General features: G+C 37.7%; 2 protein-coding genes across 10 annotated transcripts in view; both read left to right on the forward strand.

The window, feature by feature from the left end:
• Positions 1-25,769, forward strand: part of aurka (aurora kinase A) — an 833,084-nt gene that overhangs the window by 529,602 nt on the left and 277,713 nt on the right. The window lies entirely within an intron of this gene.
• The window catches only part of celf4 (CUGBP, Elav-like family member 4), a 143,481-nt gene continuing 119,085 nt past the window's right edge, over positions 1,374-25,769 (forward strand). For all 6 annotated transcript variants that reach the window (XM_007246010.4, XM_022676518.2, XM_007246011.4 and 3 more), the window contains exon 1: positions 1,374-2,708. In XM_007246010.4, the coding sequence (XP_007246072.3) occupies positions 2,468-2,708 (241 nt within the window). In that variant the 5' untranslated portion in view covers positions 1,374-2,467. The remainder of the gene's footprint in view (positions 2,709-25,769) is intronic.

Below are 25,769 nucleotides of genomic sequence, written 5' to 3' on the forward strand. Positions count from 1 at the left end.
TGCCATTACTTTAAGTACCCAGACAGTACTGGCTCTTACTGATACTATCTGTTATTTTAATTAGCAATATATGCTGTTGTTTATTACTCCTCCCCAAAACAATCAGTACTGATACAATTGTGGAGCCAGCATCAACACTTCAGTGTATTTGTATAGATACCTATTAAAGTCCATATTCAGCACTTATGCTGTTTAAGGACCTCATGCTGATCACATGACTTTTTCAGTACTGACACTGCCCAGTCGAGGGGTAAAAAAATGCAATACTGACATTAGAAACAGAAATAGAAATGTGTTTGTAACCAACATACAGTAGTAGAGACACTGTTTTTGCACATGACAGTTTTCAGAACTTATGCTTTTCAGGTGACTATATTGAGAAACACCCAGTTTCACATCAATGTTTTGGCTCAAGATGATCACATGACTGTTTTCAGCACTGGCTCTTTCAATTTCAGCACTTATGCCCATGAACTGATCATACTCAGAATATGTATAGTTGCACAACAAAGCTGATTTGATCACGTGACAAGTGTTTTCAAAACTGACACACTCCATTGTAGAGAGGGATAAAATATTACTCAAACTGTTCCATAAAAAAAGGAAATAAATCAGTAGTGACACTGTGTCAGAGACCGGGATTCAGCACTGGCGCTGTCCACGAACAGCTCGTTCTTTCAGGCTGATGAGTTCAGCACTGGCACTGTCCACGATGTGCACTCTGCAAACGCCAGTGACCTTATCTCCTTTTCTCTCTCTCTTTTTCTGTCTTTCTCTCTTTCTAAAACAACTGAAGAATGAAAGCAAACGTGAGCATATTTGATAAATATGGATGCGTGACTGAGTACACGACAGGACTGCACAAAAAATAAAAATAAATGAAGATGTCTTCTGTACCCTCTCCCAAAAGATAACTGTCACAGTGGGTGGTACTCCTCTTCCTCTTTTTCATTGAGGGGTGGGGGGGTTGGAGGGGGATTGGTACCTTCGGGTATGTCATCTTCCATACTTTCTGTTTTTTTTGGGGGGAGGGTCTTTGTTTTTGTAACATATTGAGGATCATGGTGAACAATAAAAATGCACCACTACAGTACCTATCTACTGTTATTCTTTTCTTTTTCTTTTTTTCTGACAGTGTACAAAGACATCTGATTAGACACCATTATGCTAAAGGAGAAGGCGCGTGCCGCCGCTCGTTGGCCGGCGTGCCTAGTGCGTCATTCGCGGGATACCACACAAAGAACTACACAAAAAATTGTCATATTTCACTTTATTTATAGTCCCCTCCTCCTCCTCCCCCCTCTGCGGAGCGTACCATGTGGCGGTATAATGGAGAGGACGAGGGGGAGCGGAGGCGCAGAGCCACGCGGGGCGCGAGCTTCTGGAAGCAGCTCTGCTCTCGCGCCTCCCCCCGCAGCACGGCGCGCGCTTGAGCCCGTCCTGTCCGTTTAAACCGCGAGGAGCACCCACACCGACTTCCCAATGCAAAAATAAATAAATAAAGGAGTAGCAGGCTCGGAGCAGGAGCGCGAGGGGGAACGGACGGAGGTGTAAATAGGGAAGAAAAAAAAAAAAGGAAGGCGAGTGGGCTCGCGGTCGCTTTCTATCTCTCCCTCTCTCTTTTGGTCTCTCTTCATCTTTCTTGGTCTCTCTCGCTTTCACTCCCCCCTCTCTCTCTATCTCTCTTTTTCTTTCTTTCTTCCCTTTTATTTATTTATTTTTTTACGAAAGTGAATGAGTGAATTATTATTGAACGGGAGCCTCGCTCGTGCGCGCACCATCATCATCATCATCACCACCACTACTACAACCCCCACCACCACCACCACCACTACTTCTTCACGCTGCTTTTACCGGGACGAGCGGGAAGCGCGGAAAGCACGGAAAGCACGAAGAGAGGGGAGAGAGTGAAGCAAAGAGCAGGGCAAGGAAAAGCAAGAGCGCGAGAGCGTGAGAGCGCGTGCGTGAGGTGTAACTTATTCCATGGTACGTCTGTGCCGTGTGTGTGCGCGTTTGCTTGTGCCTGTGTCTGCGTGTGCGTGTGTGTGTTTATGAGTGCGTAAATATTTGCCTTAAAAAAAAACTCACTCGCTCGCGCGCACTCTCATTCTCATTCTTCATCCACATCCCACCTCCTCCACCACCACCACCTCCTCACCTTCCCTCGTGTGTTTTGTGTGTGTGTGCGTCTCTCTATCTGTGTGCGTGTGTGTGTGTGCGTGCATGTGTGTGTGCGTCCGCGTGTGTATGTGTGCACGCGCGCGTGTGTGATCGTCCCGGCTCCTCCAGAGGACCCCTCAAGCCACCAGTGCCGCGCAAGACCGCTGAGCTAAAAGCTCGGGCACCCGCCTCCCCTCCCCTTCCCTCTTTCTCCTCCTCTTTCTCCTCCTCCTCCTCTTCATACTCCTCCTCCTCTTCCTCCTCCTCCTCCTGCTCCTGCTCCCGCGCCGCAGAAAGAGCAGAAGAGATGGCAACTTTGGCGAACGGGCAGGCGGACGGCACGAGCGGGCTGGTGAACGGACTAAGCCACACGCACGTTCCCGCGAGCTGCGCCACCATCCCCATGAAGGACCACGACGCCATCAAGCTCTTCGTGGGACAGATCCCGCGCAACCTGGATGAGAAGGACCTGCGGCCGCTCTTCGAGGAGTTCGGCAAGATCTACGAGCTCACCGTGCTGAAGGATCGCTTCACGGGCATGCACAAAGGTACCTGAGATGCTGATCTGCTTTGCTGCCTCGCGCTCTCTTTTTCTCTTCCTATCTTTTTCTTCCTCTTTCTATATATCTAGCTCTTTTTTATCATTCTTAAATTACACTTGATTGATTACATTCCTAGCATTGCTTACAATGAGAGCATCATTGAGGTGCCTTCACTGGAGTTTTTATTTTTGTTATTATTGAAGGACAGCTGAGAGAAGCTGAGATCCACACTGGATTTATTTTCACATTTTTAACAGTGTGAGTGATAAGCAGGCAGCGTAAGCAGGCGTGACAGCACTTCTAAAGGCGGTGAAGATCTTTCTTCCTCCTCTTCCTCTCCCTCTTCTTCTTTTTTTTCTCCTCTCCTCTCCAGCTCCTGTCATTCAGGCTGTCTAAGACACCTAGATGTCTCTATCTCTTCTCCCTACGAGTCTTTTCCTCAACTCCACACAGAGTATGTGTGTGTGTTTGTGTGTGTGGGAGGTGTGGGATTGGGTCCAGAGATTTAACACAGCAAGCAAGGGGGTGAAGGAGCTGAAGAAGCTGAAGGAGCTTAAGAAGCTGGAGGAGAAGAAGAAGTAGAAGAAGCTTCAGGCACTGATTTGTTTTTTTGTAGATCTGGGTTAGTAGTAGTTTTGATGCAAAGTTCAGAGTGGTTGGTGTGGTTTCATTGGGTGCATTGGTTGGTGTTATGGTTATTTGTTTGGTTATATGTTGAGCTGGATTGAGTTTGGATTGGCGGATGCTGTTGGTTCATTGAAAGTCCACTTTGTTGGCTGTTGGCTCCATTCTGGTGGGTTCTTGTGGAGGTTCATCTAATCATAGGCAACATATTGTAGGTCTTATAGGAAGCTATTCTGGTTTACTCTAATATATATAGTATAAAAATCTAAAAATAGTCGCTGTTTTCTGTCTGCTGAGACTCCTGTTCAGTTTCATGCATTAACATACATGTGTGTGTGTATGTGTGTGTGTGTTTCTGAGAGAAGACGGGTAGATGGAGTTGAAGAGATGTGGAGCTCTGGGCTGCTGTTGCTTGATGTTTAAAAAAAAAGAAAATAATTTTCCATGAAGGCTGCTTCAAGGGAGGGTGGCTATATATGTGTGTGTGTGTGTGCTTTTATGTGTGGTGGTGGGGGGGGGGTGCACATATGTCTGTGCGAGTATGTGTGTGTGTGTGTGTGTGCAGCACATCACAAGAAAAAAGAGGAAAAGGTCGGCACCACGTTTAGCACGACTCTGAGCGGTTCAATATTTGACATTTCAGTTTTGGTCGAATTCCGACAAAGCACCAGAGCTGACTTCAGATCAGCATCATCACTGTTTGTAATGGAGCGCTATTAAAATGCATTTAGTGTTTTTTTTTTGTTTTTTTTTCCCAGAGAGTATTAATATGGATGTTACACACACAGGGTTCATGTTCATTCACAAAGCTCTGAATGAGAGTGATTTATGGCCATACTGAGTTATATAATATATAATAATATGGTGAATTAATTAGATTTTTATATTAAATACTATTTTTATGTAAGATGTATCAATTCGAGATCAATCAGAGATTACCGTATATTTACAGTATTTTAACTAAATACTAAATATCAAAATATTTACCTATTAGTGTATGTGGATATTCACGCTTAGTCAGCAAATATGTTATACTAATATAACGTTTTATTACCAGTACACTACACTATAGTATAGTATAGTAATTACTAGTTACACTACACTATACTTCGACTATGATGAATGAACCAATAGAAATATAAATTATGTATAAAATATATTTTTTTTACAATTGACTTCCATTGCAAAAAAAAAGGATTTCAACCCTTGTTTCTTTTTCTCTCTCTCTTATATATTTAAACATATATGGATGTAGTCTCTTATTATAGCCTCTTAATATATTTTACAGAATGATTATTCCGTTACTCCACTGCTTTCCTGCAGTGACTCACCTGTGATGAGTTCTCTGGTGCACCACCGGTTGATCACACGTCTCTGCTTTAGTGCTCTACCACCGCTATCTCGTAATTATCAGCGGTGCAGGGTACCTGCAGTGTGATCAGGAAGATCAATGCGTGAAACCTCCCGGCACGAGCGTGCAGGGGGTCTCCCTGGAACGCCGTCCCCGGGGGGGTCGTTATTTCACAGCCTTGTCTAATTGATCCGCTTCACCCGGAGGACGTTGTTTGACTCAGGGGTCATATTAGCAGCTAATATAGCCATCCATCCACCTGTGACGACCCCAGCAAGGGCAAGGATTGGGTGGTTGTATGTCTTTGAAAAGAGGGTGGTTATTCCTCTTTCAGTAGTGAACAAAGGAATGGTATGGACAGTTGTGTCGGCGTGTGCCGGAGTGTGCCGGCGTGTTCTGGCATGTGGCAGCACGTGCCGGGTAAGGGTAGTGTGGCAGCATTAAAAATATAAAGCAGCAGAGAGCGTGGATATGGGTGGAGGGAGTGGAGTTGGTGGCAGAAAGGGGTGGGGGAGGGAGGAGGGGAGCTTATCTTTTATTAATAGTGCAGCTGTAGTAGCGACTCCCCGTCCGGTGGTTAATCATGTTGGCCCTGAACTATGTGCGGCCACGCGGGCTGATTCTAGGAACTGTCTCCTTCCTCGGATATATGGCCTTCACCCTCCTCCGGCAAGGGCTGCCTTCATTAGCGAGGCCTTCCACCCTGGCCGCTCCCATATTTTAGCTTTTCTAAAGCCCTGGTTCTAGCTGTCTGTGCCGTAGAATAAAGGATGAAATGTTTCATTTCCTAAGAAATAGAGCAGTTGTGTATAAAAAAGTTGCATCTTTATGTTTTTATTGTGAAAATAAAGTAAAGATACTAATAGAATAGGCCATAGAATACATAGAACAGACATAGATTTCCAATGATGGTTCACGATGGATGAAGAACTATTGCTGTAAATGAGCAATTGTTAAGGTTTAATAGGTTAAACTCATAAGAACCACTAGTAATTTCGGGATTTGCATTACTTTGCATGTCATTATGTATTGTCAAATAGAAACTCTTGGAGCATAAAGGGTTCAAGTTTAAAAGCTCTTCAAAAGCTTATCATTCCAAATAATCAATAAAAAGTTTGTCACCTTTCAGTTCTTTCAGTTGTTTTTCAGTTGTCACTGGTACAGCTGGTTGGCACAGATGGCGTGATCCATCTCTCTTTTGCAATGCCTTCACCTTTTTTATGTTTCTAAACCCTCTAGTCTATATAATTATATGTCAGGGCATTCACATGTCAATTGCCCCCTTTTAATTGTATCCACATGAATCAAATATACTGTATGCAATCAAAACAATCTTGGTAGCTACTGACTAATTCCTAGTTCGTGTAACAAAATAATACCTGAACAGTTTTTTTCAGTGTTTTTTCTGTGGTTAAAAGAGTGAACTCCTGTTAGCTGCCGTTGCTGTCTGCTCTGACTTGAACCTCGTCTTTGTTTCTGAAGCACATCTCCTCTTTGTCCTCCTTTACCGGCAACTCTCTGGCTTTTCTCTCTGCTCTTTTCTCTTAATGCCTCTCCATCTTTTCGCATGCCTCTGCCTTCATGCTCCTCTTTCTTTTTTCTTCATGCCATATTGCTACTTCACTTGCCTCTTCTGCATCTCTCTCTCTCTCTCTCTCTCTCTCTCTTTTCTTCATCTTTATGTCACACTCCTCCCCCTCCACCCATTCATATGCTGCAAGGGATTCTTTCATCCATTTATTCACTCTGTCACCCCCCCCCACACACACACAAACGTACACACACAAACATGGAGAAGAAAAAAATATAACATCTCACTAGATTCAGCATCACACTCTGAGAAAAGCTGAGAGAGAATCTGTGAGAAGGTGGGGGCAGGGGGTGAGGAGTTGGGGTGGGGGGGTATAAACTGGAGGGGGGTGGTTTGGTTTTGGCTCTCTGTGTAGACCTGTAAACAGCAGTAGTATAATGAAAATGGCACAACCTCAAGATAAATACATTCTTTGCGCTGCCTAAACTGCAAATATTAGCATCTCTGAAACGTCTGCTCCTCGCAGGAGATGACTGTTTGGATTCCGTTGTTGACAGGATGGACCCAGGCAGGATTTTTGGCGAGCTAGCCTGAAAGAGATTAGGACTGAATGGAAAGGCATGGTGCGATAGCAGCGATTTGTTCACGCCAGTTTGTGTTGTTGTGCTGCAGTTGTTTTAATGGAGCATCTAAAAGCCCGAATGGCGAACCAGTACAATCGTACATGCCGATGTGTTGCACGGCAAAACATGAAGCTGCCATTGATGCAAAAAGTGGAGCATTCTGAGCTGCGATGGAGAGTGTGGGTGGAGAGGGACTATGTTTGATGCTGTAATGAAACATGTAGGAGGAGAAGCTTTCCATTTCACACTGCACCCGCTGAATTCGCACGCTCTATTTCTGATAGTTGTTCTGCCTATGCATGCATGGGCTCTATTTTCAGGCACGGGTTTGATGGGTAGACGGGGATTGAAGGCACATTATTTGATTTTTACAGTGCAGAGCATCCACAGTGTCGCTTCTGTATCTTAAATGTCAGCGATGGCAATAAAAGGTACACTCGTCTTTGGGATGAATTGGCTGGGACGAATTTCTTCTCTGCATGTCAGTTATATCCAGTTATTGGGCTTCGATATTGAGGCCTGAACATAAAAGCAGGAGAGAGGGAGAGGTTTTGAGGCTGGCCTCAATTTAAAAGCTGAAGTGGGGAGGAATGGAAAGCGTGAGAAGGCGTAAAAAAAGTGGAGTGGATAGTGCAGGAAGTGCAGTGCAAATAGAAGAAAGATAAACAACTGAGCACTGAGCGACTTTGGACGTTTTGAGGGAGGAGAAAATAGGCGGTGGAGAAAATAAAGGATTGAGGAGTGAGGAGAAAGGAGAGGATTAACTGCTACAGCAGACAGAAAAGAGAAGTAAGTAAGAAAAAAAGACAAGGAAGAGACAGAAAGGATGCCAGTCTGTATCTGGTCGAAGGAAGAGGAAAAGAAGAAGTGGATAGGTGCAAGAAGATGGATAGGTGCTAGAGTGAACCTGAGTTTGTTGAGAGAGAAAGAAAAAGAGGCAGTATAGAAGGATAGAAAGAGAGGTCCCGAAGCGGATGCGGGTTTAAGGGGGTGATGCCTCCATTCTCCAGCAATTTCACTCCGGCAGCTCTGCGTGACTCAGCACTGCTAATAGAGTCCATTTGTACTGGTCACCAGCAGCTGCAGGGAACACGCTGAGGAGGTCTCCGTCACGTCTTCCAGCTCAGGTCCCTTTTAGTGCAGCCGAGCCCATTCCAGTGCTATCTCTCCTATCACCGAGCCTGGCTGGAACAGCAGCTCTCTGCAGCCTGAATGTACAGTTCTAGGACAAGATTTATTTGGAAAAACGATCTTTTCATTAACTGAAGGTTTGCTTAATGTGTAATCTTATGCCTACACCTACTTTTTGAAAGTGCTTATTTCAAGAGCCATCCATAAAAAAGTTCTGTAGTGGTTCCTGGCTGTTTCCCCCACTGGGATAACTTAGGAAAAAATCAGCCAGTTTGTACTGCATTGAATATACGTAGTCACTAATTAGTAATCCTAATTAGAAAGGGGTAAAGAAACCAAATCTTAATCTTCTACCTAATGTTTTGATTGTGTAAGTATTTATGGCACATTCATTTTTAAGGATGACCTTCATTAGGGCAAACTAGTTGGGCAAAACTTTATCTGTCAGAGCTCCAACAATTTGAGCTTTATCAAACACGTTGTCTTTCTGGGCTTCATTAGTCTAAGCTTCCATCAGATCAAACTTCTCCAGATGAAACTTTGTCTGTCTGAACTGTATCTGTTGTATGAACTTAATCCTCATTAACCTTAAATCAATCAGTGTAAGCTTTATCTGCATGAGCTTCAACAGCTTGAAGTTCTTTAAAATGAACTTTTTCATTCTAAGCTTTTTAAACCTGTTCTTCATCACCTTTTCAGCTATACCTTTTTCAGTCTGAACTTTATCAACCCAAGTTCATTCAGCCTTAAATTCATGAACCCAGACTCCATCAGCATGAACCTCATCAGCTCAAATTCCTTCAGCATGAACTTCATCATCAATATCAGATGTTTATGAATCCAAGTACCATCAACCTAAACTCTATAAGAATGAACTTCCATTTCATGAGCATCTTCTTCAGCCCAGGTTCCATCTGCCTGAGCTTCCCCCTAGAGTCAGCTTCTTCAGTGCAAGCTTCCTCGGCCTGAGCTTTTTTTACTAACTGTGTCTCAGAACTGTGAAGCAAGGACATGTGGAGCATGAGACCCACATGCCATATGCTAGGTCTTTTTGATGAATACATAAGCCCTACGGATACACAGGGTCCAAACAAGCAAATCGTTGAAAAATGAAACAGAGAGAATGCTTTAGAGCGGAGCAATACATTATTAAGGAAGAGTATCACAAGGCAAAAAAAATTCTGTTGGATTAGCCGCCGTGTTTCGGTGCTGTTCTGCTGTAATAACGTTCGTTAGGGGCAGGATTTTCGCAGAGACAGTTGGTCGTCCTTGCTGGAGAGAGAGAGGGAGAGAGAGAGAGAGAAGCAGAAGGGAGGCTTGGGTGTTTTTCTCTCCTGTGGCTTGGTGTTAATTCAGCTCGCGTTTCTGGCCACACGATTTCACTCCTCTTGCATCATCCGCGCACACAGCGTTTCTCTTTTTTTTTTCCTTGCTATTTTTTTTTGCTGGGTTCGGATCTGCCCTTCCCCTCCGGCCCAGCCAAAATCCTCCCTTCTCTTCTCTTCATTCTCTCTTTCTCTCTCTCTCTCTCTCTCTCTCTCTTACACACTTTATCTCTCTCTTTTTTCTTTCTTTCCTGCTTTTCCTTTCTTTCTCTTTCGCTTTTTTTATACCCACTTGGGACACTTCAGTAGTCTGGCCCCTTCCCACATCCCATCCACCTCTGTTCCTCTGCTGATGCCATATGATCAATGCGGAGCATTTTGTTTATGCAGGAGGCAACATGTGTCACGGCGGAGGTCGCGCCTGGCCGTGGTGCTCCCTCCTACCTGCCTCTCGATATGAAGCGCCGCAAAGCAGCAAAGATAAATAAGCGGGGCGCTGCTAACACATATGTAAATATGCGGGCGGTGGATGGAGCTCATTTTTCAGTCGGACAGTGGGGAAGGTGGCAGCTCAGCTATTGTCCATTATTATTGGAGGGGATTGCCACAGGGGTCGACCATCAGGAGGACAGACAGTTACTCACCCTGAGCGATGACTAGGCGATGGCGGAGACGGGGGACATGGAAGGAAAGGAGACAAAGGAGGGAGGAAGGAGATGCCCATATGCCCCTCCTTCAAAAGTTTGACTTTGAAACTGATAAAGAAACATGTCATTGTCTGAATGAAACCCAGTATCTATTTAATTGAACAGTTAAACTGGTTAAACAAAGAGGCATATACTGTTTATTCGATTATTTATATCAATGTAAAGCATTTTATATACTAATAGATTAACCCTTAGAACCCTACGAACGGATTTTCCGTCCAAAATCGCACCTTGTGTTCTCAGTTCTCATTACTCAGGAATCCCTTCAAACATCAGCATAATAATCCATAATCCATGGTTAGAAACGGCGGAACTTACTCTTTCTAAAAATAGCAATGGCATCCCAGTGCGATAAAGCTAAATCTACAAGAAACCCATTGAGAAAAAAAACCTAAAAAAAATGAGATCTCCTTCCTCAATTATTTACCTTTAGTGCTTCAAACATATTTATATGATGTTTCAAATCAAATAATATCAGTAAATATCAGACTCAAAAGTGTCCATAGAAAAAAGTGTGAAACTACCTGCTTTACTCAAACTAAAGCTAGATATGGTGAGCGCACTACTTTATATAGTTTTTATTTTACTTGCACATTTTTACTAAGTAGTTATTTCGCACTAAAGAATTTTTATATATTTTGACTAAAAAGTTTATATTTTTGTATATAGTTTTCTTTGTGTGTGCTGATCAAAATACTGAAAGGCATAGGCTGCTCTGAGTGTCAGGTTTTTAGTATCTACATGTATCCTAGAGGTGTGATTATTGATTATCAAGAAAAACAAATCCACCTGATGCTGTTTCTCCATGTATTTTGTCAAAGTAATAATTAATAAGCCATGTAATGAACTATCATCAATATTATTATGCTTCCTTTAACTCATAAACACTCTATTCCGACCCTTTTCGAAAAGATATCTTAGGTGTGACTATATTAATAGTCTATACATCCGAAAATATGTTAAAATAAAACAGGTGCTTGGTAAAAATTTTGGCCAAAACATGATCAGTTCCAGGAAAATATAACAATTCTGCTTCCTTTTACATTTTAAATGATTTGAGCAGCTGTATGGCTTCTTGAGTAAAAGAGATCAGGGCATGTGTCTGTCTGATATAATTACTGTGTTATAAGACTTGATGAACTGACAAACAAAAATTAAGAAAAAACACACCAAAACAGCCTAAGGTATAAAGGTTAAGTATATAGGTAATTTAAATTGTCTATTTAAAAAAAATAAAAAAAATTAACACACTATGGTCGTTCCCATTGAGGAACCTGGTTCAAGTCGCACATTCATTTCCAAGTTGCTCATTGTCTTTGAGACCACTGTGGTGGACAACGGTCCTCCAGGAACAAAACTAAAGAACCCTGTTGCACATTATGCAGAGGTTCATTAAGCTTTGAAAGGCTCTTCAGTCTCAAACATCTCATTTACTTAAAAGTGGTTCTTCAAAGCAGTGGCTCTCAAACATGTCCTCAGGGACCGCTATACAGTTCACACATGTGCTTTTTTTTTTTTTTTTTTGCTCTCTCATTTCATCTAATCTCTTTAGGGACCTTCAAATGGTCCAAGTTTTAGCAAAAGCCCAACTCAAAACACTCAAAAGAATAGGAGAAAAAAATAGGGTCTTTCTGTGGAAATCTCACCATAGCAACCATGTGGGATGTCATAGCAATTAGCATTTAGCAACATAATAGTTTAGGATAATTTAGGATACTGTTGCAACCACCTGGGAACACTGTATAAAGCATTTAGCATATCTCTACTCTTTAGGGAAGGAGATTTTGGAGAAAATTGCTGTAAGGACTTGATTGCAAAAGTATTAGAGTATTGGCAAATGTGTTGACAATGAGTTTACCACCCTAGCCTCAACTCCCCCCAACTCATTCCTTCCATAAATACTGAATGATGCTATTCTACAACTCAATGTTAAAGGGGTCAGTTTTATATCCCTTTTTATAGCCTACACCTGGCAATAAGCATGGTGATTATGGGATAGTGTTTATCTTCTCAAGAGAGCTTTGATCTATTGACAATAATTTGCACATCAGCAGTGGGTGGATGCAACTCGTAAATTATTAATAAATTAGGTGATATTTGGATATTTGGATAAAATATTTGGATATACAGTATAGTGCAGGAACACACTAGCAACTGCCTGGAATTGGGGACTACTTAATAAGACATGAACCCACACTGCAAAAAATCCATTGGCAAAAACTAGACAAAATAAATGCAAATTACGACAAAAGTATGTATATTAAGCAAACAAATCTGCCAATGGGGTAGACAAAATTTTCTTAGTAAGATTTCTTACAAAAAGCAATGGCAAGTCTCAAAATGAGTTTAGTAACACCTAAATCAAGCAAAAAAGTCACTGTTTTTGGACACAAGAAACAGAATAACTTGATTGCTGCTTGACTGAGTTTTTTTTTTTAGTTCAAATGACTTAAAATAAGGTACAAATCCTAAGTAAGAATGATTAAGATCCCTAAATTATCCCTAAAATAAGCAAAATGATCTAACACTTACACAATGCTTAGTAAGACAAAAAGTCTTATCAGAGAAGAAAATGAGATTCGTTGCCTTAAATTTAGAAAAAAAAAATACTTGCAAAGATTTAGTTTTTTGCAGTGTGTTTTTTTCATTTTTTCTACTTTTCTTGTTAATTCTATATTTGTGCTCTTGTACTCGTTTTATTACTCTATTTATTCTGTGGTAAACAAGCTAAGTGATTGTCTTTGTCATCTAAATTCCAATCTATTGTCCCCTTATATGCTTATTAGACTAGAAAAAAGGGACTACATCATGGGGAAAAAAAGACGTAAATTAAAATGTACTAGTCTTAGTATAATTTGCAAAGGTCCACAGGTATAGAATGATGTTGATATAGTTTGTATAAAGAGGTTAAGGAGGCATTTGCTGTTGAAATATGCTCAAACATGAATTAATTAAGTGTTTCTTTGTAGCACATTGTAGTAGACTGCATGACTGGATTAAGTATTAAGATAATAGGGACCTGATTAGGAATAAGGGTTTGGGTTTAGGGAATTATTGCATAACATAACATTAAAATTATTTCTGTTGTATTGTTTATTATTATTATAATATTATTAATATTTTGCTGCTGTTGTTGAGTATTCTGTTTGAGGGGGATGGGCATGGGGAGGAGTATTTGAGAGTGTGAGTGTGTGAGTGTATTGTGAGTATGTCAGTGTTATTTCATATATAACTACCTATATGTAACCCTATGTAAAACTGTAAAACATTGTTCCTATTTGTTTTGATATGTGTTACTCATCTTTGTGCATGGGCCCTGTTAAAAGCTTTCTAGCTTCCTAGCTTTCTAGGGTGTCCCTTTTTTTTTTTACATTATTTAAATGTCAAACTATTTTTTGTTGTACACTTTGTTTAAATATAATATATAATATATGTATAATATATATAACAATATATTTGGGACTTGCTGTGTTTCCCAGACAACACAGCATTTTGAAAGGATATTTTCTATTAAAAGGTTTAGGACTTTTTTTTTTACGAATAGTCTGTTTTAGAGTGTGTGGTCTCATTTGCAACTTAATAATGACACACTTTTTTAATGTATCTCGAAAAAAAGTAATGTCACATGATGTATAAAAATAAAAGTGACATAGAGAGATCTATGTATTTTTTTCTTTTTTTCGGACTGCAGTGATGTTCCGATGTAACACGGTGCAACACCATTCGGGAAGATTTCGCTCATGCTGTCGGGACAGAAGGCCCTTATTAAATTCCACAACCCAGGAGCAGCGGCTGAACTGGGTCAGAACGAAACCTCCCCTCCTTCCCTCCGAGTGCCGACCTGGAAGCACTTTCAAAAAAGCAATTCCCATTTTTGCGCTACAAGGATTGCACGCCGAGGTGCAACACCTAATCCGCCACCTCCCGCTATCCGCTAAAGCCCTTTCAGGAAATTGCTATCGCTCTCCGTTGAACAAACAGCCCGGCTCGTCACGTCGGACCGTGCGGACGTAGCGCCGGAGGATAGTTAGAAGGGACTAGAACGGTAGAGGGGGAATGACGGTATGAGGAAGTCAGGAAGTGATGTCATGCTTGTAGTGCCACGGGGGTGTAGGCATTTTCATCCGCCTTATGTCAGATTTGCTGCGAAACTCCAAAAGTATGCAAATGCTCCCCGTGCCGCAGAAATCCACACGACTCCTGCAGGGCTTCCGAAAATCCTTTCACTGAAAGATTTATGTTTCACTTTGCGGCCATGTTGTGTTCTCATATATTTAAAATAGAACTGGGGGGAAGAGAAAAAAAAAGAAAAAAAAAGGAGAGAGACAGAAAGACAGCAAAGCCTGACTAACCTGCACTGAAAAGGTTTGTTAACACTTGACGGGTTATTGAAAGGGCACCTACTATACATAGGTGATTTATAACACATTTATAAACATTGTATAATGCGTTTATAATGAAGGTGTTGGTCTGAGGGTCTTTAAAGCATTTATAGGACTGATACAGTATATAAGATACAAAAAATTAAGGCACCTTACATTGTAGTTATTATAATACCTCTAAACATCCTACACAAGTGATGCTTCATAATATAAAAGAAGTAAAATCTACAGCTCTGTAAAAACCACCAGTCTTACACACTGCTTTTGGATAACTTTATGCTGCTTTACTCATGATGCAAAAGTTTAAGCAGTTCAGTTTGGTTTGATGGCTTGTGATCATCCATCTTCCTCTTGATTATATTCCAGATGACCTGAAGGACGGGAAGAGTTTAATTTGCGTAAATATAGAGATAACATGGGGATTGTTTTAAAACTTTTGAATGGTAGTGTGTGCATATTTAAATATGCTATTCTGCAAACATTGTGTGCATGAAATGTCAGCACAGCTTCCTTTATTCATTTTCTAGTAAATCACACGTTAATAGTCTTACGTCATGTTCCAAATGCTTTGAAAACGCATTGCTATCCACTGCTAATGAATGTGCTATGAAGCCTCTATGTAGGAAGTTCTATGATTTGCTCCTGCTCAGTTGATACCAGAAGCCTGACCGACCATGCACCGGTGCTGGATCACTGTTCTGATTCAAACGTCTGAAAGCTCGGCCGTGTAGTGACAAGGGCTCTTTAGAGAAATAAATAGGTTCTGTTTTCAGAGCCGTTGCATCATCTAAGTGCTATTGTGGTGCGTGTTAAATATTGAAGCTTCTGAGGCGTGTGTTTGGGGGGGGGGGGGGTGGTGTGATGAGGAGATGAGCTGTCAGTGTGTGTACAATACAGACAGAGAGAAAGAGCACTGTCCATCAGCCACGCTTGGCCTTGTTTCAGATACCTATTTGGACAGCATGCAGTTTTTTGATGTAATTGCCTAGAACGCTCCCACCAATATGATAGTCAGTGGTTTAGGCAAGAGCCTTCGATCTCGGCCTAAAGCTGTCATGGATGTTTTGAGTTGTCATGCGGTTTTGAGTTGATTTGACAGCTCGCTCTAATGTAACACACTAGTTAGGAAAGTTTTAGGAAGCTTACGTTATGCTGTAGTAACAACTGGCCGTTGAGTAGAAACGCAGTTTGTTGTGTTTTACCTTCCCAATGGCTCCCAAAGGGACTGGCAGAATATCCAGCTCTAAAGTTATGTTTAATTCACATACTGTACAGTGCCTGACTCTAAACTATCAACAACTGAGATTTTTCCCCAACAAAGAGTACTGTTGTTCATGTTGGGTCTTCATAAAACCTTCATATGCACTGCATAATAATGCATTTATAAAGCAATAGTTCATATAGAATGTATATGAATAGTTTATTCCAGTACAGTTCCATCCAGTTCCATCACAACATAATGTAAGACTTTTTAGGAACAATTTCTATGAATGGTATGTTTATTAGACTCTATAAACCTACTTATGACACATTAGAATCCACTAATACGTCATTATAAACGTGATTATACATATTTACAAAAGTCCATAACACACTATAATTACAGCACGCTTTATTAATGCAGCTTTGTAAAGGTTCACAATGCATAATAAACATGGGAATAATGTCCAGCCTAAGCTATTCATACATTTTCGTTTGAATAAACATTTCAAATGAATAACTGAGATATATGTCTGAAAATATCTAAACATCTATACGTATTTACATGCAGTAGGGGTGTAATTTGTACCAAACCGTCATAAAACAATGGTCACGCAACAATGGTTTGGTGCATGCAGTCACATGGAGACATGTTATGCACTCTTAGAGTAAATATGGTAAATCATTTCATAAGCATGAATTCCCCATGGAAAGCTTGTAAAGCTGTAAACCAAAACTTTTGCATGGTATTGTTGGACGTGTTAGTATTTAGGTTTATTACTATGTTAAACATAAACATTGCTTCATTTGTAAATTTGAAACTAAACAAATTTTCTACTCATATCTTGAGTTTAATTCATTTTCTTTTACATTTTATTAAAAAACTAATAAAAAAAAGAGTAGCACTTTTTAAAAGAAATGTAACATAAGAAAGTTAAAGGGCAAATATTAACCATGTAAGCTGTTTTTTATATTGTTGCAATTTAGGTGAAGCAAGCATGTGTAAAGCATTTTAATGTAAAATTGCTTAATTTTGCTGAATTAAATACAAGTAACAAAGGAAACGAGTAACAAAAATATGAACACCACACAAGGGTTAAAGTAGCTCTAGCTCGTCCTCCTTGTGAGGATCTTTGTGCTACAGCACTTGAGGGAGAAAAGGCCCTGATCATTTTCATTTGGAGGATTTAAAGCAGAGTGTTTTAATTACTCTTTGGTGGAGAGGATGAGAGGTAACAGGGGAGGCTTTTAGAGCAGAGTGACCGGAGCTGCGGTAAAGATAATCGGCTTTGTGGAGTTTTTATTGTTCTACGGTGGTCCGTAAATGGACCCCTGGTCTACAGCTTGTGTATATACATATATATACATACACACAAACACACACACATGCACACATATATATTAGTTTGTTTTTATAAAATATCAGCTCAGGAAGTGGAGCCTCACATACTGTACAGCCCATATTATATAAGTATAAGTACAGAAAGTAGTACTTTTCCACAAAGTAATGATTCAATACTAGTGTTTCTTATTAGTATATAATGTCAATCTGATATATAGAGTAGATCAAGGCAACAATTAAAAAAAAAAAAACGACACTGCAAAAAGCATAATTGTAGCAAGTGAAATGATCTTAATTATAAAGGCAATAAATATTATTTTCTTGTCTGATAATATTTGTTAAGTGCCGAATTATTGTGCTTATTTTAGGAATAAGGATCTCAATCAGGCTTACTTTGAATTTTCACATTAGTAATTTAAAGTAATTTAAAACTCAAAATAAGCACAAAAAAAAGTTTTGGGTAATTTTTGCTTGATTTAAGTGTTACTTTACTTAATTTGAGACTTTGAAACTAAGAAAAATGTGCTCACCCCATTGGCATATATATATTTTCCTGCCTAATATATCTCAATTTACATATATTACATTTTGTCTAGTTGTTGCCAGTGGAATTATTTATTTCTTTTTACAACGTATGTATTTTAATATATACAAATATGCAATGTATAGCATGCTCCAGAGGGATATAGTGTATTTACAGAACATTATAAGAAAAATGGTGGGAATTAAACGTGTTTCTGAAAATTTATCTACTATAATGTTCCTCCAGAATGTTATGATATTACAATAATATGAATAAAATAGTTGTATATTAGCAACTATTGTACAGCAACAGTTTGGATTCATTCACTCATTCAATGTTTTCCATTTCTTTTCCTTCATAGTAACTTAAAAAAAAACTTTTAAGAATTTAAAAAAATCTACATACTCTGTGAAACTTTAAAGTGCTCTTATCTGAGATGTTGTTAACTTTTAGTTTCTGAGGCTGGAAACTCTGATGAACTTATCCTGTACAAAAGATTCATTTTCTGGGCAGTCCTGATGAGTGCCAGTTTCATCCTGATAATTTCATTTCTTAAAGTTATTTTTTTTTAAAAGTTGAGTAGTTCTTCCCATGTTTTGTATTAGAACATTACTCAAATATTCACTACTCACTGTATACCTGTAACTCTACCTCTTCACTACTTTACTTTAACTGATGCTCTCAAACACTTTATTAAGAAACAAGAAATTCAAGTAATTAACTCTTGATGAGTTCAGCACAGCTGTTAACTGAAAGCCTGAATTCCAGGTGACTCTACTTCATAAATCTGACTTAGAAAATCCAGCTGTTAAGATGTGGAAAACTGTCTAATCTAAGCAAGAGGTGCTACTTTAAAGAGTTTAAAATATATAAATAGTCTAAAACATATTCTGGGTTGTTTAACAGTTACTAAATAATTTAATATGTTTTTCTTCATAGTTTGGATGACCTTGAACAGCATTAATCGTGAGTGCAGAAATGATAAAATAATGAAAAAAGCCTGTCACTATATTTTTTGACAATATAATATATATATATATATATATATATATATATATATCCCAGAAATAATTGCATTATTGCATATAATGATAAGTTAAAATACATATTTTTGGAAGTTCCTTCTTTAGGCAAATAAAGTAAATCACACAATTCTAATCTAATAAAAGAATATAAAATATAAATCTGTATTTTCCAAAATATATGCAAATATATGTTATTATTGTGGACCCAATCTAGTATTATCAGTGCTAGTATTAAATCAGTGCTTGATAATGTTAAAAAGATGCATTCTGATACAACTGATGTTTTATAAGCAATAACATTTCTATTTTTAAGATGAACTGTTTTAAATCATGTGCTGTATGCAGATATTGATTGGATATTGTAGTTGTATATAGTTTTTGTCAGCATGTCGTATAAATTCAGGGTATATATGATATAAGAACGTGTCCTCGTGTGTAAGGACTGCATCAGTGCTGTTCTACATGGAACAGGAAGCTGCTGCTGCTGCTGTTCCGCCGGCTGCATGTAGCATGAGGAGGGGGTGTTAGCCAGGCCAGCGCACATGTTAGATTTACACCAGCGCTGAGTGGCATTTGGAGCTGCCACCTCTCACACGAATCAATGCTGTACGGTTCAGAGAGAGTCCACGGCCTGCTCTCACAACCGCTCGGCTTTTAACACAGCCTGCCCACTAATCCAACCTGCGCTCAGGGGTTTTCACTCAGTCTGAGTCTAAACATTAGACGGGCTTTAATAGAAAACAGCTCTTAAAATAAGAGAAAAATAAAAATACTGAATGAGTTAAAATAGAATATAAACACTGGCGACTAGTGATTCTCTAAAATCATCATTAAATAGCATTAAATATATTTGCATTATGATACAAAACAAAAATATATATAAATTTTATATCAAAGACATTAAACCAGAATTAAACCAATTTTTTATACTTTAGATTCTTCTAAGTATCACATTTCTCTTTGAGGACAGATCTGCACACTCATGGTATTTTAATCTCAGTGTCTTCATGAGGGAGAGTCACCTGGAATAGTTTTCTCAGCATCTTGGAGGAAGGAGTTCCCGGAGGTGCTGGACAATAGTTGCTGCTTTTCCTTCATGCTGTGAAAGAAGCTCCAGCTCATCTCCATTAAATCACCTCAAATCACCATCTCAGTTCATCAGGTTTAAGCTCAATTAAATACTTTGCATCATATTGAACTTACTTCAGTATGAAATATTAATTAAAGCACTGTGAAGTTTATACAGCTCTGAAAAAAATAATAGACCACTTAAAAATGACGAGTTTCTTTAATTCGATCAAATTGAAAACCTCTGGAATATAATCAAGAGGAAGTTGGATGATCACAAGCCAACAAACCACCAAACTGAACTGCTTGATTTTTTGCACCAGGAGTAAAGCAGCATAAAGTCTGAAAGCTCTGCTTTATTTTTTATTTCACCCATTTCTCATTTTCCGCAAATAAATGCTTTAAATGACAATATGTTTATTTGGAATTTGGGAGAAATGTAGTTTATAGAATAAAACAACAATGTTCATTTTATTTAAACATATACCTATAAATACAAAAATCAGAGAAACTGATTCAGAAACTGAAGTGGCCTCTTAATTTTTCTCTCTCTCTCTCTCTCTCTCTCTCTCTCTCTCTCTCTATATATATATACAGTTGTGGTCAAAAGTTTACATACACTTGTAAAAAAACATAATGTTATGGCTGTCTTGAGTTTTCAATAAGTTCTACAACTCTTATTTTTCTGTGATAGAGTGATCGGAACACATACATGTTTGTCACAAAAAACAGTCATAAAATTTGGTTCTTTCATAAATTTATTATGGGTCTGCTGAAAATGTCACCAAATCTGCTGGGTCAAAAATATACATACAGCAACATTAGTATTTGGTTACATGTCCCTTGGCCATTTTCACGGCAACTAGGCGCTTTTGGTAGCCATCCACAAGCTCCTGGCAAGCTTCAGGTCGAATGTTTGACCACTCTTCTTGACAGAATTGGTGCAGTTCAGCTAAATGTGATGGTTTTCTTGCATGAACCCGTTTCTTTAGCACTGTCCACATGTTCTCAATGGGGTTTAAGTCAGGACTTTGGGAAGGCCATTCTAAAACCTTAATTCTAGCCTGGTTTAGCCATTCCTTTACCACTTTTGATGTGTGTTTTGGGTCATTGTCTTGTTGGAACACCCAACTGCGCCCAAGACCCAACCTTCGGGCTGATGGTTTTAAGTTTTCCTGCAGAATTTGGAGGTAATCCTCCTTCTTCATTATCCCATTTACTTTCTGCAAAGAACCAGTTCCACTGGCAGCAAAACATCCCCAGAGCATAATACTACCACCACCATGCTTGACAGTAGGCATGGTGTTCCTGGGATTAAAGGCCTCACCTTTTCTCCTCCAAACATATTGCTGGGTGTTGTGGCCAAACAGCTCAATTTTTGTTTCGTCTGACCAGAGAACTTTCCTCCAGAAGGTTTTATCTTTGTCCATGTGATCAGCAGCAAACTTCAGCAGAGTCTTAAGGTGCCTTTTCTGGAGCAAGGGCTTCTTTCTTGCACGGCAGCCTCTCAGTCCATGGCGATGTAAAACACGCTTGACTGTGGAGACTGACACCTGTGTTCCATCAGCTTCCAAATCCTTGCAGACCTGCTTCTTGGTGATTCTTGGTTGACTCTTGACCATCCTGACCAATCTCCTCTCGGCAGCATGTGATAGCTTGCGTTTTCTTCCTGATCGTGGCAGTGACACAACTGTTCCATGCACTTTATACTTGCATATAATTGTCTGCACAGTTGCTCTTGGGACCTGTAGCTGCTTTGAAATGGCTCCAAGTGACTTCCCTGACTTGTTCAAGTCAATAATCGCTTTTTCAGATCCACACTGAGTTCCTTTGACTTTCCCATTGTAGCTTTTGTAGCTGAGTCTAATCACTGGGTCAAATGAGCCCTATTTAAATGGGCTCATGAGAAGTCAACAGCTGTAGTCAATCAGAATCACTTACAAGAAGTGAAGAGGCCATGACATGAAGCTAATTTGATTGACACAACTCGCTACATCACCAAAATTGACAAATTTTGTTGCTGTATGTATATTTTTGACCCAGCAGATTTGGTGACATTTTGAGCAGACCCATAATAAATTTATGAAAGAACCATATTTTATGACTGTTTTTTTGTGACAAACATGTATGTGTTCCGATCACTCTATCACAGAAAAATAAGAGTTGTAGAACTTATTGAAAACTCAAGACAGCCATAACATTATGTTTTTTACAAGTGTATGTAAACTTTTGACCACAACTGTATATATATATATATATATATATATATATATATATATATATATATATATATATATATATATATATATGCATATATACAGTTTTCCAAGTTTCTTTGTCTCTTTTTTGTGGTAAATCCAGTGTGTGTGTGTGTGTGTAGAGTAAGTAAAGGCGTGTGTGAGGAGGTGTTGCAGGGTTGTCTGCATATGGTAATGTAGCATTGTGCTCGGCTGCATGCTGGAGTTTTCATTATGCATTGTGTGATATATAGCTGGGTAGAGGCTAATCAGATCCGTACAGGCAGGCAGGCAGTTGGAGAGGTGTGTGTGTGTGTGTGTGTGTGAGGTTGTGTTGTTGGACAGGGTGCACTTCATCAGCAGTGTGGAACAGGCCGAGTAAATAGAGAAGGAGATGATATCAGCTTACTGAGGACCAAGCAGCCGGACCAGTATTAGAGAGTGTGTGTGTGTGTGTGTGTGTAGTGTGTGTATGTGTATCAAGCACACAATGTCACCAAATAATACTATTATAGCTGGGTGATATGGCTCTAAACCAAAATCACAATATTTCGATCACAATATTGTTGGTGATATGACAAAAAAAAAAAAACTATATATATATATATATTATTATTTTATAAAAAATCAGGCTATTAGTAAGCTATTGTTTATATATATATATATATATATATATATATATATATATATATATATATATATATATATATATATATATATATATATATATATAAAAAATAATAAACATAAACATTTGTTTATTCTTATTAAAAGAGTAACATATCAATACAATGATCTTATAAAATAATAATATAAAAATATATATATAAAACACCATGATTTTCTTTATAAAATAATAATAGTAAATCAAAATAAAAAATAAAAAATTAAACACTTATCTACTTTTATTAAACACCCTGATTTACATATATATGTTTAAACATATGTGTATATGTGTAACATATATAAGCCTAGTTGGATAAGAACAGTTTTTTAACTTTAACTGTCGTGAGTATTGATATTTAACAGAGTCTTATTGTTGTGTTACCAGTATATGTGTTTTCTACCAAACATTTTTGCAATGAATTGGTTAAACAATGAATATACTTACTGAAAAACAATCAATCAGTTATGTACACGTATATTTTTTAAAATATTAAGAAATTGGTAAATGGCAGTTTTTAGTGGGCTAGTAAATCATTTCATATTTATTATTCTGGTTATTGGCATTATAAACATGGATAAAAATATTTATAACAATGCATAACCCATTATAGCTATATTTACATATGTTTATTATGCATTATGAATTGTGATCATAATACATTAAGTAAAAGCTGTGCTAATAATATACAGGATGTGCACAAAGACCAGATCATGCATTATAAGTGACTGTAACTAATATTATATTCTAGTATAATTCATGATATATATTCAAAATATATATAATTCAAGTATTCTATATTATTTCTCAGGGTATGTTTCTAAGTTGGCAGCTTTTTTGTTTAATCATAATGCATAATTATGTAAGCTGGGACTGAGTTTCTTGGTGTTGACTTGTATATATATACCTATATATGTTATAAACACAGCTATGCATGCATTATGATCGCAAGTCATAATGAATAATATGGCTAAAAACATGGCTATGATGGCTTATACGTTTTTAAAAATATGTATAATCATGTTTTTAATGCTTTCTAAATGCATTATAATCTGTTATGAGATGTTTATAGAGTGTTATAGAGATGACATTCATAGAAATTCATAGAAAGCCAATTTATTTTTATAAAAAAAAGAAACGCCTATAAATATACAACAGTTATAAAAAAAATGCAACAAACAAATGAAAGTGAAAGATTTTGTGGACATGTGTGTGTGTGTATGTATGTCTGAGTGTGTGTGTGTGTACGCCTGCCCTATTCTTATCAGGAGATTTATATTTACACACCATAGAAGCCAGATGAGGAGTCGGTAGCCTGAAGGCCATTTGCATACCCACAGACTTGCATGAATCTGAAACAGTAAACCATTATGAGATTATAATTAGCTTGATGTCTACTGAAACAGTGCATTTGTTATTCATAGGGGACTAAGAATTTTAATGGAAGCATTGTCATCAAATAAATCCTCATTAGTGATTTTTCCTCACTTACTGCAGCATGCAAATAGGATTTTAATGTTGGAATATTTATTGGATCCAGAGCTACTGGAGTTAAGCAAGCCAGATCTCAACCAGAGGCATCAGGAGGCATAACTCAACACTGTCTAAGAAAACAAGCTCTTAATTCTTATCATTGCAAAGCATTCATTCAATAGACTTCAATTCAATTCAATTCAACAATTACAAACTAAACACTGGGTTTTTAACCCTTGTGTGGTGTTCATATTTTTGTTACTCGTTTACTTTGTTACTTGTATTTAATTCAGCAAAATTAAGCAATTTTACATTAAAATGCTTTACACATGCTCGCTTCACCTAAATTGTAAGCAATATAAAAAAACAGCTTACATGGTTAATATTTGCCCTTTACCTTTCTTATGTTACATTTCTTTCAAAAAGTGCTACTCTTTTTTTATTAGTTTTTTAATAAAATGTAAAAGAAAATATGAGATATGAGTAGAAAATTTGTTTAGTTTCAAATTTACAAATGAAGCAATGCTTATTAGCCCATTTTGTCACAGTACAACTAGCTTTGAATATGGTTAAATATGTAACTACACAAAGTTTTTAGTGATTACTGTTGATATATCTATTAAAAATGTCAAATATTACAGAAAAAAATCAAAATTAGATCAAATTAAAATGTATTTGTTGTATATTTAACCATATACAGTACAACTATCCACTACAGCTAGTGGAATACTGTTTTTGATGTTTAGATTTTTTTTGGATTGGTGAGTTATATACCAAATATTTTCACATTATTTGTAAAACTGATTAATTAAGAATAAAAAAAAAATAATAACTGAAGTGAAAAATAATATTTTTTTTCCTAATACTAAAAATGTAATTGCACAAGAATAATAATTCAATTAAATTAATATGTTCCCTACAGACTATTGTTCAACTAATCATATAGCATTTAGCACTAAGTGAGAAAAAATAAATCAATTATGTTTTGAGTATTAACTTTTTTTTTGATTGGTAATTTTATTTTACTACCATATATTTTTTTAAAATTGATTTAATCATTAACTTAAACATAAATTTAATTTTAACTTTAGGTTATTATTATCCTATTTTTTTTTTATTTTTTTTTTAAACATTCCAAAATATGTTTTTTTTTTTTTTTTTTTTTTTTGTTAATGGACTCCATTAAAAGCCATACATATATATATATTTTTATTACAAAACATGTAATTGTACAAAATATTGGTTCAGATAGAGTTGGAGTTGACTACTGATTAATTGGGTAATGTGAATGCTGTTTTGGTCAAAACCGCAAAAAAACTTTTTTTTTCATTGGTAGTTTATTGAGGATTTAAAAGAAATAGGCTTAACTGAACAATAACCAACCAAACATAGGCTTTGTATTCAAATATTTCAAAATATGAACATTTTATAAATAGGCTAAAATGAACTATAACATATCATGCATATTTTTGTTATTATTGCAAAACATATAATTACAGATTTAGTTGTATACTGTCTGTTTTTACAAATTATGCCTCCTGATGAAGATCTTTCAGTCCAATTAAGATTCCAAAATGTAAATCCTGTTTGCAATGCTGCTCTGAAGTGAGGAAAAATAACTGTTTTGTGCTCTGTTTTGGCCGATCGTCCTAAATCCTAAATCCTTGTTTTATTTGTTTATTTATTTGTTTATTTATTTATTTTATATAAAGCTCACCTCCGTACTTCTCTGGGTTTGGTGAGCCGTCTGCCGGGGATGGGGTTCTTTCTTTTTAAAGAAAATAGCTGTGGAAACTGCAGGCCTGCTGTGTGAAGATGAGACGTTTGTTATCTCTGGAGCTCCCGGCGTGTTGCTCGGGGA

Source organism: Astyanax mexicanus, chromosome 17 (assembly GCF_023375975.1).
Source record: "Astyanax mexicanus isolate ESR-SI-001 chromosome 17, AstMex3_surface, whole genome shotgun sequence".
NCBI lineage: Eukaryota > Metazoa > Chordata > Actinopteri > Characiformes > Acestrorhamphidae > Astyanax > Astyanax mexicanus.